The 19758-nt window shown below is 39.8% G+C and overlaps 2 protein-coding genes across 3 annotated transcripts in view; one reads left to right on the forward strand and one right to left on the reverse strand.

Annotated features, from left to right (window-relative positions):
• Positions 1-3378, reverse strand: part of LOC140191503 (gasdermin-E-like) — a 30040-nt gene extending 26662 nt beyond the window's left edge. The window contains exons 1-2 of the mRNA XM_072248956.1: positions 3165-3378; positions 1712-1904 (exon numbers count right to left, since the gene is read on the reverse strand). Of these exons, the coding sequence (XP_072105057.1) occupies positions 1712-1904; positions 3165-3378 (407 nt within the window). The remainder of the gene's footprint in view (positions 1-1711; positions 1905-3164) is intronic.
• med1 (mediator complex subunit 1) overlaps positions 1-19758 on the forward strand; it is a 117465-nt gene that overhangs the window by 38054 nt on the left and 59653 nt on the right. The window contains exons 2-4 of one of the 2 annotated variants that reach the window (XM_072249607.1): positions 1776-1875; positions 2266-2403; positions 4704-5157. The gene's annotated coding sequence lies outside the window, so the exon portion shown is untranslated. The remainder of the gene's footprint in view (positions 1-1775; positions 1876-2265; positions 2404-4703; positions 5158-19758) is intronic. The other variant, XM_072249608.1, reaches the window with a different exon arrangement.

Genomic DNA, 19758 nt, shown 5'->3' on the forward strand with positions numbered 1-19758 from the left:
TGTGCATCAGCCTCCCAATGTTAAACAAAGTCACACGCTAGCGTTCTCCGTTAAAGGAATCTCCAACTCCATCTCCATCAGAGTTTTTATCAAAAACAATAATAGGAATTACTCTGTGCAATAATCCAGTGTATTTTAATCTACTGCTGATATAGTTTTGTTGGAAATAAAAGTGTACCATTGGCAAGCCTATTGCATTCTCCATTGACCCACACACTAAATCCGCACTGACCTGCAGTTGATCACTGTGATTGATGCTACATGCAAGACCCTGTGTGATGCGGGACCGTGTGGTTATCAATCCCATATCACATACAAGAGGCTGAAGCAAGTCTCGCCTGGCAAATTTTTGAAAATTACGTGTACAGCCAGTTGGTCAGATATTTTGCCTCAGCCAATTGTCAAGTGTTTCTTATATTTGGAAACATTGAAAATTTATTAAAATACATAATCCAGTACTGTCATAGAGCACTGCAGCACGGAAGCAGGCCCTTCAGCCCTTCTAGTCCATACTGAACTATTATTTTACTTAGTTCCATTGAGCTGCACCGGGACCATAGGCCTCCATAACCCTCTCATTCATGTACCTATCCAAACTTTCCTTAAATGTTGAAATTGAACCCTAATGCACCACTTTCGTTGGCAGCTCGTTCCACACTCTGAGTGAAGAAGTCCCCCTCATATTCCCCTTAAACATTTCACCTTTCACCCTTAACCATGACCTCTAGTTCTAGTCTCACTCTGCTTGCACTTACCCTATCTATACCACTCATAATTTTATATACGCAATCAAATCTCCTCTCATATTCTAGGCTTCAGGGAATAAAGTCCTAGCCAATTCAACATTTCTCTATAATGCAGGTCTTCAAGTCCTGGCAATATCCTTGTAATTTTTTTCTGCATTCTTTCAATCCTATAAATATCGTTCCTGTAGGCAGGTGACCAGAAGTGCACATAATGCTCCAAATTACGCCTCGCCATCATCTTATACAACTTCAACATAGGTTAAAAGTTTGATAATTTTTTTAAAGCAGAGTTGAGTCTGAAAGGATATGCCATTGGTTTTCACACTGTAATACCAAGCGAAGTAGAACAAGCCGGCTAACTCCAGACCACAGTGAAAAATACACTTTGTCAGCTTACAGTCAGTGGCCACTTTATTGGGTAACTCCTATACCTAATAAAGTGGCCACTGCGTGCATATCTGTGGCCTTCTGCTGCTGTAGCCCATCCCCTTCAATGTATGACATGTTGTGCATCCAGAGATGCTCCTCTCCACACAACTGTTGTAACGTGTGTTACTCTTACCTTCCTGTCAGTTTGAACCAATCTGACCATTCTCCTCTGACCTCTCTTTAACATGGTGTTAAAGCCCATAGAACTGCCACTCATTGGATGTTCTTTTTACACCATTCTCTGTAAACTCTAGAGACTGTTGTGCGTGAAAATCCCATGAGATCAGCAGTTTCTGATGTACTCAATCCACCCCATCTGGCACCAATAATCACTCCATGGTCAAAGTCATTTAGATCACATTTCTTCCCCATTCTGAACAACGACTGAACCCCTGCATGCTTTTATGCGTTCAGTTGCTGCCACATGATTGGCTGTTTAGATATTTGCATTATCAAATAGGTATACCGGTGTATCTAATAAAGTAGTCACAATGTGTACCTTGGCTTATTAGCCTAACCTGGTGAGGTATGATTACCTGCTTCCAATAACATCCAGTAATTTACTTATATCTATTTTTCGTTTTCTCATTTCCATGACAGATATGGAATCCGAAGTATTTCCTGACACTCCTATTCCTGGCTCAGTATTACAGACTTTCACATCGGCCTCCCCGCTGACTGAGCTGCTCTGCTTCCCAAGGTAACTGGCAAGGCTCGAGCTGGTCAATCCTAGAGAAAGAAAATAAATCCATTATTAGCTTTTACAGGTTATTTACTGTTGTAACATCAGAGAACAAACTAGTGTTTATTAACGATAAACTAATAACAATGTCCGTTAACCACCAGGAATTTGCTGTCAGTGATAATGGAGACTTCCGAAGAGTGCATTGTTTTAATCTTCACAAACCTCCGTCCTTGGATAATTTATGGTATAAAATATTAAAATACATCTGTAGGCCCATCTCCTCGTAACATAACCTCAAAAACTGCTCAACTTTAATCCCATTTGTGTGCATAAATCTTTACTTTCAGTAAAATGTTGTTAAAAATAATTGATTTTTACATTGTAATTCATTGTCTTTTGCTGGAGAACTCTTCACCATAATTGACTGGCCAACCTTCACGAAGATAACAGAGTTCCTGATTCTCACAGTTCCTTACGGATGGTCTACACTGTAAAGTGTGTCACAGCGGACAAGACTAAAGCCACAGTGCCTTCTACAATTCGGTGAGAAGCTTTCTTTAACTGCCCATCACTTCCCTCTAGTTTTACTCCTCCTTCCCTTTCTTCCATGGTCTACTGTCCACTGTCTTCTTCCTCAGCCCTTTACTTCTTCCACCTATCCCCACCCAGCATCTTACTTTATCCCCACCCTGTCACCCACTGGCCTTCCCACGTGCCTGGCCTCAGTTATCACCTGATAGCTTGTACTCTTTCCTCTCCACCTTATTCTGACTTCTTCCTCCCTTCCTTTCCAGCGAAAAATGAAGGGGCTCGGCCTGAAACATCAACTGTTTATTCCCCGAATAGATGCCACATTGTGTTCCCCCAGCATCTTGTGTGTTTTGCTCTGGATTTCCAGCATCTGCAGGATCTACTGTGTTTTCAGTGGTGACTAAGCCCTTTCATTTTGAACTGGAAGGTCAGGTTGTTAATACATTCACTTGCACTTTCTCTTTGTTTTACTCTCTCTCTATTTTCTAAAATTGAAGACATTGGCTTTCACAATTTTCACATGTGGGCTTTTATAACAAACTGAAGTTTCTCGTACATTTGTACTGATTGCAGCTTTTTATTCTGACTAAATTTAATTACTTGTATTGAAATTCTTCTGTTGTCACAGTGTGACAAGGAAATGGCTGTTATTCTGGGTAATTGCCACTGAGCAAACATCTCCTTTTTACAACATTACTGCACATTTGTAACCACTTAAGATTACAATGTAGATTTGAATTCTCAGAAATTATTTTAAAAATGGCAGATATTACCAAAATCTAAATCTTGGCCATCTTTCAATATATCAGTCAGTGTGATTAATTTGGACTTATATTTGTCTCTCCCGGGAAAGAAGGGTTTCTTCGGCTTGCTGAGGAAATAAAGAGGCTTGAAGTGATCGGAAAAAAATGGGCTTTCCACAGGGATCAATGTCTTGCCACCAGGGTCCATCTCCTCCACAATTTTCTTGGTTGTGTCTCGAAACATGGTTCTAAAAATCAACAAACATTAAATGGAAAATTAATGATGGAAATACTTAGCAAGTTAGGAAGCAACTCTAAAGAGGGAAACAGCTAGTCAGTTATAAACAAGAGAAAATCTGCCGATGCTGGAAATCTTGAGCAACACGCACAAAATGCTGGGGGAATTCAGCAGGTCAGGCAGCATCTGTGGAAAGTTGGGAAGAGGGGAACCAGGCTCGCTGCAAGGTGATAGGTGTAGCCAGGTTGGTGGGAAAGGTCAAGGGATGGAGAAGAAAGAATCTGACTGGAGAGGAGAGTGGACCATAGGAGAAAGGGAAAGAGGAGGGGGCCCAGGTAGGTGAGAAGAAGTGAAAGATCAGAGTGGGGAATAGCGGGGCGGGGGGGGTAAATTTGTTCACCGGAAGGAGAGATCGATATTCATGTCATCAGGTTGGAGGCTACCCAGACAGAATATAAGGTGTTGTTCCTCCACCCTGAGGGTGGCCTCCTCTTGGCACAAGAGGAGGCTATAGATCAACATATCGGAACAGGAATGGGAATGGGAATTAAAATGATTGGCTGCTGGGAGGTTCTGCTTTTGGCGGATGGAGTGGAAGTGCTCGACAAAGTGGTCCCCCAATTTATGATGGATCTCACCAGTGTAGAGGAGGCTACATCGGAACACCGGACACAGTAGACAACATCAGCAGATTCACAGGTGAAGTGTTGCCTCACCTGGAAGGACTGTTTGGAGCCCATAGATGCTGCCTGACACACAAAGTTCCTCCAGCGTTTTATCTGTGTTGCTTTGAAACAGAGCATTGAATTGATCACTTTCCACAAACATGTTATAATCAAGAAGTGACTTGCGGAAGAAATCAACAGATCAAACAGCATTTGTGGGAGAACAGCAACTGCTGACATTTTGGTCAAAACCGTGCATCAGGCCCTGAACTGGAGAAACGTTTTGGCTTAAAGATCACATCATTTACACCAGATTCTGAATGTAGGAGCAATGAAAAGTAAGTCAATGTTCATTGAACTAGTCACTTGTGGAAAGTTACCGCAAATAGATGTTTAAAATGATACCACATAATTTTACTCTTAATGTAAAGAGCATAGTGCTAATGAAAGCAACTGAAAATTGCTCATTAAATTTGATTGCATTAGTCATAGTCATACTTTATTGATCCCGGGGGAAAGTGTCCACGGCGGGGGTGATTGATAAGTTCGTAGCCTAAGGTAGAAGGAGATGAGTTATTATCTTCAAACTTCCTGCATAATCACACAAAGAGTTGAACTGCAAGTGCATGTAACAAGAGCTGTATAACTCATCTCCTTCTACCTTAGGCCACGAACTTATCAATCACCCCTGCCGTGGACACTTTCTGGAGGTCGAAGATCCGTATGCTCCAAGACCACTGGACTAAAGCCTGATTTATACTTCTGTTTCAACTGGATGCCATGGATACGGCATCGCAGCAAACCCTACGCAGAGCCTACGCGGATCCCTACGCCATAGCCTGACATGCGCCTCTCCCAAAATGTAACTACGTGTTGTGGCAATGCAGAACGCAACAACTGTGATTGGTCCACTTGGTAGCATCGCATTTCATCCTACGCTGCAATAGCTTCCCATTGGGCGACTGAAGGGCAGGGAAGGAACTCTGGCTGCAATGATTTCCATAAAGCTTTACAGACCTCCGAAATTATGGAGGACACATTTCACTTTTATGAAGAAAGACGCTAGCTTCTTGTTTACCCTGAGAAAGACTACCATGACCATGAAGCCTTGTGCAGGCAGGTGAGTGCGCATGCGTGATGTGCGCGAATTGCAGAGCGGCGCAGACACACCAACGCACAAGTATAAATGCTCACAACCCGCGTAGGTCACTTGCGTAGGTTACCACGTCGAGTTAACGTAGAAGTGTTTAGTGTGTAAATGTAGGAGGGGACTATGGTGAAAAATAAATGTGCTAGGTTTTCTAAAATTGACTCCTTCTACCTCAGGCCACGAACTTATCAATCACACCTCGTATATGCTGAGTAGTTTTAATTCTATGTGGCATAGTCCTTTACTCAAGATTTAAGATTGATTCTTTCTTTATTAATCTTCTTATTGATTTAAAAAAAACATAGATACAATCAAATACAATCAAGAGGAGAACTAGTTCAAATACATATATCAGTAACCAAATCAAAATCATAGATATTGTTAAACTAGTATAAAATATATGATTAAAAAAAGAAAATAACAATTCTCCTCTTACCAGTTAAAAGGAGAAAGGAAAAAAAATTAGGTTTTAAATAGAGGGGGAAAAAAACCACTACACTATTAAAAAAAAAGTACAAACAAAACAAAACAAGGGACTGGGCAGTCCATTTTGAGGATACAACCAAAAAAAAAGAGAAAAACTTTCTGATCAAATCGAAATCCTCGAAAAAAAAACTTAAAAGAGTAATAAATCAAATTAAGTGAAAATATTGGATAAAAGGTCGCCATATTTTTTCAAATTTGAAGGATGTATCAAATGTCCAACTTCTTATTTTCTCTAAATTTAAACAGGACATAATGGAGGAGAGCCAGTAAAAGACCGTAGGTGGATTAGAATCCTTCCACTTCAATAAAATGGCTCTCCTAGCCAGTAAGGTCGAAAAGACTATCATATGTTGAGCAGAAACAGGAATATGTCCTGCTTCTGATTGGATAATCCCAAAAATTGCTGTAAACAAGTGAGGTTGGAGATCCAAATCCAAAACTCTTGTTAGTGTTTTAAAAACATCTCTCCAAAAGTTATCTAGCTTTATACAAGACCTATACATATGAGTTAAAGTGGCCAGCTCAGTATTACATCTGTCACAAATAGGATTAATATTGAGAAAATACACGCTAGTTTATCCTTTGACGTATAGGCCCGATGCCCTACCTTGAACTGTATCAAGGAATGACGGGCACAGATAGATGAGTTGTTAACCAAATGAAAAATTTTACTCCGTTGATTATCTGAAAATGATTCTTGAAGTTCCAATTCCCAAGCGCGTTTAATTTTATCGTTAGATATCGTTAGATTGGGAGAAGATGGTGGTGCGATGACAGCGCGCGCGGCCTCTCCGGTGATGATATCTGTTATCTGTCAAGTAGGGGACCGTGCACAATCCTGATTTGATGGAGACAGACGTGAGTGCACAGCGGAACATCTGGAAAACTTCTGAAATGTCTGCTTTGCTACCGCTGCTACTGTATGGTAACCGGAATCTCTGGAGCTGTAGGCCTTGAAATCCTCGGCTTTGTGTGTTTCAGCGGCCGGGGGAGAGGTCGAAGGTGCTCGGCAGAGGATGGCGCTCGGGAGGTTGTATCGGAGAGGCTGCTCGGAAGCTCGGAGTTTTCGGACAGATGGACTTAGGGTCAGCTGCTTCCAAGGTATCGGCAAGTTGACGGTGCCTGGAGGTTTATGGCAGGGAGTTTCTCCCTTTTGCCGCCGCTATCGGGGACTCGGGGACTTTGAGACTTTTTTTTTACTGTGCTTATGGACTGTTCTTCATCAAAATATGGTATTGCTTTGCACTGCTGTAACTATATAGTATAATTATGTGGTTTTGTCAATGTTAGTCTTTGGTCTGTCCTGTTTTCTGTGATATCACTCCGGAGAAACATTGTATCATTTCTTAATGCATGTATGCATTTCTAAATGACAATAAAAGAGGACTGAGTGTTCTAATAATCTAACCTAAACTCAATAACTGTTTATAGATTATAGCTAATAGCCCTTTTTGAAATGGTTTAAACTGAAAGAGAACATCTATCATATTAGGTGGATAAGCAGAAGTGTAATTTGGTAACAAACCACGTAAAAAATTCCTAATTTGACAATATCTTAAAAAGTGTACATTAGATAAATCATATTTATCCACTAACTGAGAAAAAGACATTAAACAGTCCCCTAAAAACAAATCTGAAAAATTTTAATCTGGTTTACCAAATTAAAAAGGCCTTATCCAAGATTGATGGTTTAAAAAAAATTAAGATAAATATTACTAGAAAGAATAAAATTATTAAACTCAAAAAATCTACGAAACTGGAATGAAATTCTTAATGTATGTTTAATAATGGGATTAAATTCTTGTCTGCTAATCTTAGAAAACAATAAGGGAAGAGGAGCTCCCAGCAAAGAGGCCAAAGAGAATCCTTTCACCGAGTTTACCTCTAGATCCAACCATGAAGGACATTCACGTATATTTAAATAGTGAATCCATAAAGTAATATATCGAATATTAATTGCCCAATAGTACATTCTAAAATCAGGCAAAACCATACCACCATCCTTTTTAAATTTCTGCAATAAGGGTTTACTCAATCTAGGTTTTTTATTGTTCCAAATGTAAGATGAAATTATAGAATCTATTCTGTCAAAGAACTTTTTAGGAACAAAAGAGGGAACTGCCTGAAATATATATAAAAATTAACAGTAAAACTATCGTCTTAATAGCATTAATTCGACCTATTAATGAAAATGAATAGGAGACCATTTAGAGAGCATTTGTTTGGTGTAGCCAATTAATGGAAAAAAATTATATGTGTATAGATCCTTAAGGTGTTAGAACCATGTACAGGAACACAGTCATAGGTGAAAAGGGAATACAGAAGAGGGCTCAGCACACAGCCTTGAGGCACGCCGGTGTTCAGGGTGAGAGTGGAGGAGGAGAGGTTGTCTCAGTTAACTGTTTGGGGTCTGTCAGTCAGAAAGTCCAAGTTCCAATTGCAGAGGGATGAACTGATACCAAGCTGGCAAAGTTTGGCGATCAGCTTGGAGGGGATCACAGTATTGAATGCCGAACTGAAGTCAATGAACAGCATTCTGATGTAGGAGTTGGGGCTGTCCAGGTGGGTCAGGGCAGAGTGAAGTGCCGTGGAGATGGCATCCTCTGTTGACCTGTTGGTGCGATAGGCAAATTGATGGGGTCCAGGGTAGTGGGCAGACAGGATTTCAGATGTGATAGAACCAGTCTCTCAAAGCACTTTGCAATGATGGGGGTGAGTGCAACTGGACAGAAGTCATTCAGGCCCGTGGCAGTGGAATGCTTCGGCACTGACACGATGGTGGCGATCTTGAAGCTGGGGGGGACAACTGCCTGGGCCAGGGACAGATTGAAAATGTCTGTGAAGACCCCGGCCAACTGCCCTGCATAGACTCTGAGCACACGGCCAGGTATTCGATCCAGACCAGCTGCCTTCCATACATTCACACTGCTCAGGGTGGCGCAAATATCGGAGGTGGAAAGTGAGAGAGGCGGTTCACCAGGTGGGAGATCTGCTTTGAGGGTGACCACCTTGTTCTCTCCGTCAAAGTGAGCATAGATGTAATTGAGCTCATCAGGGAGGGAAGCAGAGCTGGAAGGGGGCACAGTACTAGGTGGTTTGAAGTCTGTAATGATCTGTATGCCATGCCACAAGCGCCAGGGGTCTGAGGAGTTGAAATCCTCGATAAATCGCAACAGCAACTATTGATCAAGGATGGGTTAAAGGGGGAGATGTCACGTGATGACGTAGGATTGAGACGTGGAAATCCAGCTCTCCCGTAAAAAATCAGCAAAGAATCATTTAAATAAAGAAAAGTTAATAAATAGTTTTTGAAAACTACTAATAAACTACTCAAGATTATTTTAGGATATGCCTGGTAAACAGAAACAGAAGAAGACTACCGTTTTGATGACACCGCGAGATGGGACGAAAAAAGGGCCTACTACTGCGATGGAACCTCGGGCTCAGGTTGGATCTCCTTCCGAGGAGACACATTTTATCTCTGGCGTTGAAGAACGGGGGGCAATGGCGGCAGCAGCAGTCTCTGGGAAGAAGAGGCGAGAATTGCACATGCGTAAAAAAGTAGGCATGCGCAAATCAGTACAAGGTGAACTACAAGAACCGACTGCCACTGAAAGTGAGAGTGATCTGGAGTCAAAATCAGACTCCCCGGAGAATACAGATGAAGAAAAGGAGGAAGAAGAACAAGAAGAGATTAAAAGTAAAGGACATCGTGGAGACATAAGAGAGGCCTTAGTGCAAATAATGTTTGAATTTAAATAGTAATAAAAACAGATGTTAAAAACATGAAAACTATGTTTGATAAAGTTATGAAAAAACAAGAGAAAACAGATAAGAAAGTTGAAAAGTTGGAAGGAACAATGGAGGATACCAAGGATAGAGTGGAAAAGACAGAAAATGATATTGTTGCCTTGACAATGGGAAGAAATCAGTTGTGGGAAAAAGTGGATGTGCTGGAAAATTTTAGTAGACGAAATAATATTAAGATTGTTGGTCTTAAAGAAGGTATAGAGGGGGATAATCCAATAGAATTTTTTCAAAGATGGATCCCGGAAAATTTGCAAATGGAAGAGGGAAATCGGCCAATTGAAATTGAACGGGCACACAGAGCTCTAAGACCAAAACCACAACATGACCAAAATCCGCGATCAATTTTAATAAAATGTTTAAGATTTCAAGATAAAGAAAGCATTCTACAGGCGGCTGCCCAAGCTGCCAAGAATAGAAAGGGGCCATTGATGATAGAAGGGAACAGAACTTTTTTCTACCCTGACATAAGTTATGAACTTTTGAAGAGAAGGAAGGAATTCAACCGAGTGAAAAAAGCCCTATGGGAACATGGTTATCAATTTATACTGCACTATCCTGCAACGTTGAAGATTTTTTTGGCTGAAGGAGAAAGAAAATTTTTTAATGATTATCGGAAGGCGGAGGAGTTTGTGCGAGAATCTTTGAATATTCACCAGACACAAGAAGAAATCTAGGGGAGCAAGATGGATTAAAGATGAAGACTGGGACAGGGAATAGACTTGGTGGATTTTTAATGGCGGAAGAATATACAAATATATTCTTAATTATATGATAGAGGGGAAGAAATGTAAAAGTCTGAGGAATATTAGTTGGGAATATTGACATTAAAGTTTTTTTTATATATAATTTTATTTGTTACGGGGGAGCTGGTAGAAATACTGACCAATCATTATGGGATTCGTGTGTGCAATCGTGGCGACAGCCATGGCCCACAAAATGGAGGGGGATAATGTTGTGGTTTTTTTCACTCACAACATTAGTAGGGGGGTATTTTGTTATTTTTCTTTTTATATTTTATCTAACTTTTATTTCTTTCTTTTTGCCTGGATGACTGGGGGGGAGACACATAGCAACATGCTGAAGTTTAAAGAGATTCCCCAAGGAACTATGAGAGTTGAGAGGTTAAGTAATGTTATAGATTGGAGTAATTTTGTTAAGAATAATGACTAACTTACTGAATTTTTTGAGTTTTAATGTTAATGGGCTTAACAGACCAGTGAAAAGAAAAAGAATTTTAACACATATTAAGAAAATGAAGGTAGATATAGCCTTCTTGCAGGAAACACACTTAACAGAAACAGAACATCAGAAATTAAAGAGAGAATGGGTGGGAAGTGTTATTGCAGATTCATTTAATTCAAAAGCGAGGGGAGTTGCAATTTTGATCAATAAAACATTACCAATTAGAATACAAAATGTAATAACTGATTCTGCGGGGAGATATGTGATTATACACTGCCAACTTTTTTCGGAATTATGAACTGTCATGAATATTTATGCACCAAATGAAAATGATGCAAAATTTATACAAGAAGCCTTTTTGAATTTGGCTGATGCACATGATAAGATATTAATAGGTGGAGACTTTAACTTTTGTCTAGACCCAGTTTTAGATAGATCAAACAAGGCTGTTACAAAATCGAAAGTAGTAAAATTAACCATATCATTGATGAAAGATTTAAATTTGATTGATATATAGAGAAGAATTAACTCAAAAGAAAGAGACTATTCGTTCTATTCTCACAGACATAAAACATACTCAAGGATAGATTTTTTCTATTATCAATGAATATTAAAGACAGAGTGAAAAATATGGAATATAAAGCAAGAATGCTGTCAGATCATTCTCCTTTAATAATGACAATAATAATAATGGATAAGGAGGAAGCGATTTATAGATGGAGATTTAGTTCAATATTATTAAAACGTCAAGATTTCTGTGATTTTAGGAAAAAACAGATCCAATTTTTTTAATACAAACTCATATTCAGTTGATGATAAATTTGTATTATGGGTTGCGATGAAAGCATATTTGAGGGGTCAGATAATAAGTTACACTCCTAAAATTAAGAAGGAATATATGGTAGAACTAGACCAATTGGAAAAAGAGATTACAAAATTCGAAAAAAAATCTCAAAGACATATGACAGAAGAAAAACAAAGACAACTTGTCAATAAGAAGTTACAATATAATACGCTTCGGACATATCGAACGGAAAAAGCAATTATGAGAACTAAGCAAAGGTATTATGAGTTAGGTGAGAGAGCACACAAAATTCTTGCCTGGCAGTTGAAAACAGAGCAGGCTTCCAAAACGATAAATGCAATTAGAACAAGTGCAAATAAAATTACTTATAAACCTTTAGAAATTAATGAAACCTTCAAAAGTTTTTACTCTGAATTATATCAATCGGAATCACAAAATGATTTTAATGAGATAGAAAGATTTTTATCACAAATAACTCTTCCAAAATTGAATTTGGAAGAACAGAATGGATTAGATATGCCTTTTACATTAAAAGAGGTTGAAGAAGCTTTAGGATCACTTCAAAGTAATAAATCTCCAGGAGAGGATGGTTTTCTGCCTGAATTTTATTAAAAGTTTAAAGATTTATTAATTTCTCCTTTTATGGAGTTAATACGTCAAGCGGGAAGAACACATAACCTTCCAGAATCTTTTTCGACAGCGATTGTAATAGTATTGCCAAAAAAAGATAGAGATCCTTTAAAACCAATATCATATAGGCCTTTTACTTTGTTGAATATGGATTATAAAATAATAGCAAAAATTTTATCTAGTAAATTATCTAAATATTTACCAAAATTAATACATATGGATCAAACAGAATTTATTAAAAATAGACAATCGACAGATAATGTAACTCGGCTACTTATTCATTTGGCACAAAAGAAGGAGGAAATAAGTATGGTAGTAGCTTTGGATGTAGAAAAAGCATTTGATAGATTGGAATGGGATTTTTTATTTAAAGTATTAGAAAAACACAGGTTAGGAGTACCTTTTATAAACTGGATTAAAACTTTAAACACTAATCCTAACACTAAAGTAGTGACAAATCGTCAAATTTCAACACCATTCCAGTTAAAAAGGTCAACTAGACAAGGTTGTCCATTATCACCTGCTTTATTTATATTGGCAATAGAACAATTAGCAGAATTAATTAGAATTGATTCAGATATTGAGGGTTTTAGAGTTAATCAGGAGGAATATAAGATTAATTTATTTGCTGATGATGTTTTGATTTATTTAACAAACCCACTGCATTCGTTGCGTACACTATCTTCTAGATTGGAGGAATATGGGAAAGTATCAGGGTATAAAATAAATTGGGTTAAAAGTGAAATCTTACCTCTTACTAAAGGGGACTATAGTCAATGTCGTTTAGCAACTCAATTTAGATGGCCGGTAAATGGTATTAAGTAGTTAGGTATAAGAGTTGATAATGATATAAAGAATTTATATAAATTAAATTATTTATCACTATTGAAAAAAATTCAAGAAGATGTTGACAAATGGATGATACTACCAATAACATTAGCGGGTAGAGTCAATGCTGCAAAAATGAATATATTTCCTAGATTGCAGTATTTATTTCAAACACTACCAATACAACTGCCACAGAAATTTTTTCAGGAGTTAAATAAATGTGTGAGGAAATTTCTTTGGAAAGGTAAGATGTCAAGAATATCATTGGAAAAATTGACATGGAAATTTGACTTAGGAGGGTTACAACCTCCAAATTTTAATAATTATTATAAAGCAAATCAACTTAGATTTATTGCATTTTTTTTTTGATGAACGAAAACCGACATGGATTAGAATAGAATTAGATAAAATAGGAGAAAATACACCCAAAGATTTTATATATAAATGGGAATCTAAATGGAAATGGGAAAAAAAAGAATCTCCTATATTAAAACATTTGATTGATCTATGGAATAAGATAAATGTTGATGATGAAATAAAGAAATCTTTATTAGCAAGGAGACCTTTGTTCCAAAACAGACTTATTCCTTTTACAATGGATAATCAACTTTTATATAATTAGTACCAAAAAGGGATTAGATGTATAGGAGACTGTTATGAACGAGGTATATTGATGTCATTTGAACAATTAAAGAATAAATATAAAATATCAAATAACACTTTCTTTTGTTACATTCAATTAAGGGCTTATTTAAGAGATAAACTGGGTCAAACAATGCTATTGCCGAAACCTAATGAAATTGAAACTTTAATTCAAAAAGGAAAAATTTAAAAATTTACTTCTTTTATGTATAATCTGATTCAAAAACAGACACTTAAACAAGGAATCCATAAGTCAAGACAAAAATGGGAAACGGATTTGAATATTAATATTGATGAAACAAGCTGGTCAAGACTATGTCTTGACAGTATGACAAATACAGTAAATGTTCGACTCAGATTAGTACAATATGATTTTTACATCAATTATATAGTACACCGCAGAAAATGAATAGCTTAAATTCAAACTTATCTGATCAATGTTTTCGGTGTAACCAAGAAATTAGTACTTTTTTACATTCTACTTGGTCCTGTTCTAAAATTCAACCTTTTTGAATAAATTTAAGTGTTTTATTGGAACAAATTGCTGGAATTCAGCTTCCACATAACCCCATATTATTTTTATTAGGTAACATTGAAGGGATGAAACCGAAACTTAAATTGAATAAATACCAGAAAGAATTTATAAAAATTGCATTGGCAGTAGCCAAGAAGGCTATTGCAGTTACTTGGAAATCAGATTCGTATTTAAGTATGGATCATTGGAATAATGAAATTTTTAGCTGTATTCCAGTTGAAAAAAATACTTATAATTTAAGAAATAAATATGATATATTTTTGAATATTTGGCACCCTTATTTACAAAAGATAGGGTTGTATATATAGGTGCTCCGATGATAAAGATGTTGGTCCTTTGGGGAAAGAAACAAATACATATATTAAATTTATTTCGAATCCCATGGAGCATCTGGAGACCTTCCAATATCCAGGCAGTCTTTCTTTCTATTTTTTCTGGTTTTCGTTTTTCTTTTTCTTTCTTTTCTTTTAGGTAGGAGTATGTATCTGGGGGAAGGGTTAAGGGGAGGGGGGAGGGTAGATATTATTATTCCATGTAATCAAGTTTGAAAATTGAATTTAAAAATTATTTAAAAAAAGATGTGCTAAAGGATATTTCCAATCAATATCAAATTTATAAATAAGAGGTCAGTATGGACTCAACAGAACAACTCAAAAGCATTCACACAACAGGATGATGTATTTCCCAGTCACTCAGAACATGGCCAGAACATGAAACAGCTTCCTCTGTGCAAATTCCCATCTCTGCCTTCCCTTCGGTATAGAGTCCGTGATGTTCCGTATCTATTCTATTGCTAGTCAGCAACTAAATTAGAATTGTACCCTGAAACAGGAGACATAAGTCTGGGGTCACAAACCACATTCTCAATGACTCCTTTGGATTCAAAAATCACCTTTCCTTTTCCTGACTGCCTTTCCCAGTTAATCTTGTGCACTGCTCTCTCAATTACCTGGCTCTCAAGATCAGAGCTGAATTCATGAGATGAGTTCTCAGCATTGGGAATAGCAGAGATAATTGCTAAAAGCCCAACAAGCAAAAACCTCCAATCACCACCAGCTCTTACCCCTCTGCACCTCACAACCAGCATTTCCAACGACCCCCGCAACTTGCAACCAGGACTACCTCCTCACAGACCTACCTGCCACCAAAGATCGCAGTTGTCTGACGAACCTGTGGTAAACCATATTTATTGGGTTACCCGTCTGGACACACACCCCTGCTGACTGCCCCTGTGGCTCCTCCCACAGACCCCTGAATAAAGGCGGTTGTGCCATGGCTCCTCCTCTCAGTCCAGGGGCAGACACTCAGCATGCTGGAGGTCACATTTTACTGCGAATAAAAGCCTTTCAGTATTTACTCTACTTCCAGTCTTTTGGAGTAATGGATAGTGCAACAGAACCCTACACCAGGTAGGCAAGGAAGATCGACTTACAGGAATTTCAAAACTCTGGATGTTCAACCTTGTATTGAAATTAATTGAATTGAATTGATTTGCATTTATTGTTCTGTCCAAACCTGTCCGATACCAGAATTTAAATCCTTGCAAAATATAAGCTCAAACATGTATTAGTCCTTTGTTTAAAAAATTATATACGCATCAATCAGAATCAGAATCAGGTTTATTATCACTGACTTACGACTCAGTGGACCCCAACCTCCAGGTCACGGACCGATACCGATACAGGGGTACGGCTGTAGCCGAGATGCACCCAGCACATCTTTAAGAAAAAAGCCAAAATAAACAAGCTAATTAATTAGGTGCCGCCCAGCACGTAAATGTTGGCCCAGATCCACTGACATCATGAAATTTGTTTTGTGGCAGCAGTACAGTGCAATACATAAGGTATACAATAAATTATGATAAAATTATACTGTTTGATTTCCTTATATATATAAAAACAGAAATATGTATTGATAAAAGACAGCAAAAAATAGTGAGGTGGTGTTCATGGATTCATTGTTCATTCAGAAATCTGATCACAGAGGGCAAGAAAGTGTCCCTATAATGTTGAGTGTGTGCCTTCAAGCTTCTGTACCTCTTCCCTGATGGTAGTAATAAGAAGAGGGCATATCCTGGGCAATGATGGATGCCGCCTTCCTGAGGCATTGCCTTTTGAATCTACTTTTTGATCATATGTTTTTTTCTCCCCTGACTGCTATCCACAAAATTCAGTATCTGCTAAGTTGTCATAGTCCGGTCTGTGAAGTCCGTATTCCAGTTCACGGTCTGGTCCATTGACCCTTGCTCCAGGTTTTCCTGTCTACCCTGTTTCTGTCCTTGTTGAGCTAATTGAGTCAGCTGATGCTAGTTGGGGCTGGCTGCATAAATACCGCCAGAGACCAGGGCATGGCTGCTGGATTTTTCTTGTCCCCAATCCTTGTATCCCTTGCTCTGCCTTCTGTCTCCTCTCCCTTAACCCTCGCCTTGCCTTGCCTTACCTTACCTGCAGTCTTGTCCTGGAGCTGCCCTGTACCTAGCTCCCTTCCTGTCCCTTGCCTCCGCCCAGGTAAGCCAGGCCGTCTTGCTGTTACCTGGGGTTGGTTCTGTCCCTTCCAGTCCCTTGCCTCTGTTGGGTGGTTATCCGTGCCCTGCCCAGGTGATCTGCGCCATGCCCCGGAGGAGCCAAGTTTTATGTCTCCAGCCTCTAGCCTGTAGACTCCAGTCTCCTGCCTGCAGCCAAGCCTAGCCTCAAGTGTCCTGCCTCCAGCCTCCAGCCTCGTCTCACCTCAAGTCTCCTGCCTCCAGCCTCTTGCCTAGCCAAGCCAAGTCTCTAGCCTCTAGCTTCTAGCCTGAAGACAACAGTCTCGTCCTGCCTGCCAGCCAATCCTCATCTTTGCCTAGTTCTGGGTCCGAGCCAGAAGCAAGACCCAGGTACTGGGTCCTTGTCCAGTCTCTGGCTCGGAGTCCAAGCCTGGGCTCCTAGCTCTCTGGTCCAGTCCTGTTCCGGGTTCCCGGTTTTTGTGTCCATATCCTTGCCATCGCCCTGTATCCTAGTCCTGTCCCTAGTACTTCAGTGTCTGTGTCTTGCACTTGGGTCCGTTCCCAGCCATGCCCTTATGACATAAGTATTCCACTTTTTTTTTTTGATAGAGATGTACAAGATAATAAGAGGAATAGATAGAGTGGACAGCCAGCACCTCTTCCCCAGGGCACCACTGCTCAATACAAGAGGACATGGCTTTAAGGTAAGGGGTGGGAAGTTCAAGGGGGATATTAGAGGAAGGTTTTTTACTCAGAGAGTGGTTGGTGCGTGGAATGCACTGCCTGAGTCAGTGGTGGAGGCAGATACACTAGTGAAGCTTAAGAGACTACTAGACAGATATATGGAGGAATCTAAGATGGGGGCTTATATGGGAGGCAGGGTTTGAGCGTTGGCACAACATTGTGGGCCAAAGGGCCTGTGCTGTACTGTTCTATGTTCTATACAGTAAGGATGTCTCTGCTGCATTCTGGCCAACGATTGTGCCTCACAAAGACATTTCATCAGCTCACCATTTTACAGTACTACTGTTTGCCCGAGTCTGTAGATGTTAGATGTTTTATAAGTTATTCAGATTTATTTAACACGTGTATATCAAAACATACAGTGAAATGTGTCATTTGCGTTAACAACCAACACACCCTTGGGATGTACTGGGGCAGCCCGCAAGTGTCGCCACACATTCCAGGGCCAACATAGCATGCCCACAGTGTTCAGAACATCAATATGACAAGAAAACAAAACAAAACAACAGCAAAACATATCCTTCCCTCCCACACACACAAGGGCAGGCCTCCAGCCTCTAGTGTCCAGGCTTTGGTCACTGGGCTTTCATTTCCAAACTATTGATCAACGCTTGGGCTTCAATCTTCGGTATTGACTCCCCCCCCCCCCCCAAAGACTAGCTAGCGATGGGACCCCAAATCTCAGGATCGAACTCCAGGCAAGGCAAATGACCGGCCCACATGCCTCCTCGTGCAGAGGTCTGGACCATGGATGTCCTTTGACACCTGTCCATATTATTAGACTTTAAATGCGGAACAGGAAGCACAGACTGGAGGCCTCATCACTAACTGCCCCACATCCCTGTCCCTAAGCCCCAATCTGACCTCTAACTTCCCACATCACTCTCCCTAAAACCTGTAAGGTACTTTTGGATAATCAGAGGCTCTCCAAAGTACAATATAAATAGAAGTCCTTCATATCATAGGACAGTAAAGAAACATGTCCATGGTACCCATATAAACTCTTTTTGCTCCACAGATGCTGGCAGTTTATTTCTTGCTCCAGATTTTAGCATCTGCAGTCTCTTGTTTCTCTTTATAATGAGGCTGCCTTCAAATAGTCAGTCAGACTTTTAAACATTAGAGTGGGGTGGTGAATTGTTATTTCTTGTCGTTTAACTTTTCTATGTTTGCTTGTTCTGTATTTTTATATAATCACCTACAAACATGTAATCGTTGAGTGAATATTTCAGTGAATAGTAGTTCAATCACTCAAGTCGCGTATGATGTTCTCCTAAGGGATTGTCTATTGGTGGGTCCTCAGGAGGTTGCAGAGCCCAATCTGGGATCCACAAAAATGGAGAACGCCTGTGCGCAACTTTGTTTAACGCATGGACGCTGATGCATAGACAGCCAGCACGCGGTCCTCAACAGATCGGGGTCAGGGTCCCGTGGCCCGGAGTGAAAGACGACTGGGGATCTGTCACTGCTGCAGTCTTCCTCTGCCTTCACTGCTGTTATGATGTGCCATCTTCTACCAGCTCCTCTGTTGAGGTCTTGGCTGGATCGCTCTTTGTCTGAAACCTCTCCTTTGGCATCACTGCCATGGGTGACCCTACCAGGAGCTAAGCATCAAATGAGGAGCTGAGCTACAGACATCATCATTCTCAGAAACTCACTAGCCTCTCCATCATGACAAGGTGACCATTAATTACACTACAGTTGCTTTCATATTTTTCTAGAAGCTTTGTAGTTTTCTGTAGTAGGTGCCATATCACTTGAATCTGGCTATTTTATAAGTTAAGTGTGATCACTGATTTTGAGAATGAGAGGACTACGACTTTTTTTCTTTGTCTTTCTTTTGTTCTCTCAGCTCTCTTGTTCATTTTCCATTCTTGTGTCAATTAATGACCTGGCTAGTGGTGTAATGGCATCAGCGTCGGACTTCGGGACGAAAGGCCCCGAGTTCGAATCCAGCCGGCTCCCCTGCACGCTTTCCGTCCGTGCTGGGTTACGAGCTGGTGATCTCTTTGGAAACTCACCCGGCAGAAGACAATGGCAAACCACTGCTGTAACTTACCTCGTACGCGGTTCCCCACTACGTCAGAGAGGTGTGGGGGAAATCGTCCGCTAACCGGAGAAACTCCCGATGCAACGTACCTTTCCTTTCCTATCAGTTAATAAAACAGTCATAAGCAATAGGAGTTATGCCTCATTTTTGACTGCCAAAGAATCTTTGGATCACAAAGGAATCCGTATCCAACAGGGAAAATGAGGAAACCGCTTTTTATCCGGGTAGTAACTGGGGTGTGGAACTTGCTCTCTGAATGGGGTAACTGAGGCAGAATCTCCCACCATAATTAAACAGTGCTTAAGTGTGAACCTGAACAACAATAACCTGCAGAACCACAGGATGGCAGAAATAGCCTGGGGAGTTCTTCAGAGAAA

The sequence above is a fragment of the Mobula birostris genome, chromosome X, assembly GCF_030028105.1.
Source record: "Mobula birostris isolate sMobBir1 chromosome X, sMobBir1.hap1, whole genome shotgun sequence".
NCBI classification, from domain to species: Eukaryota; Metazoa; Chordata; class Chondrichthyes; order Myliobatiformes; family Myliobatidae; genus Mobula; species Mobula birostris.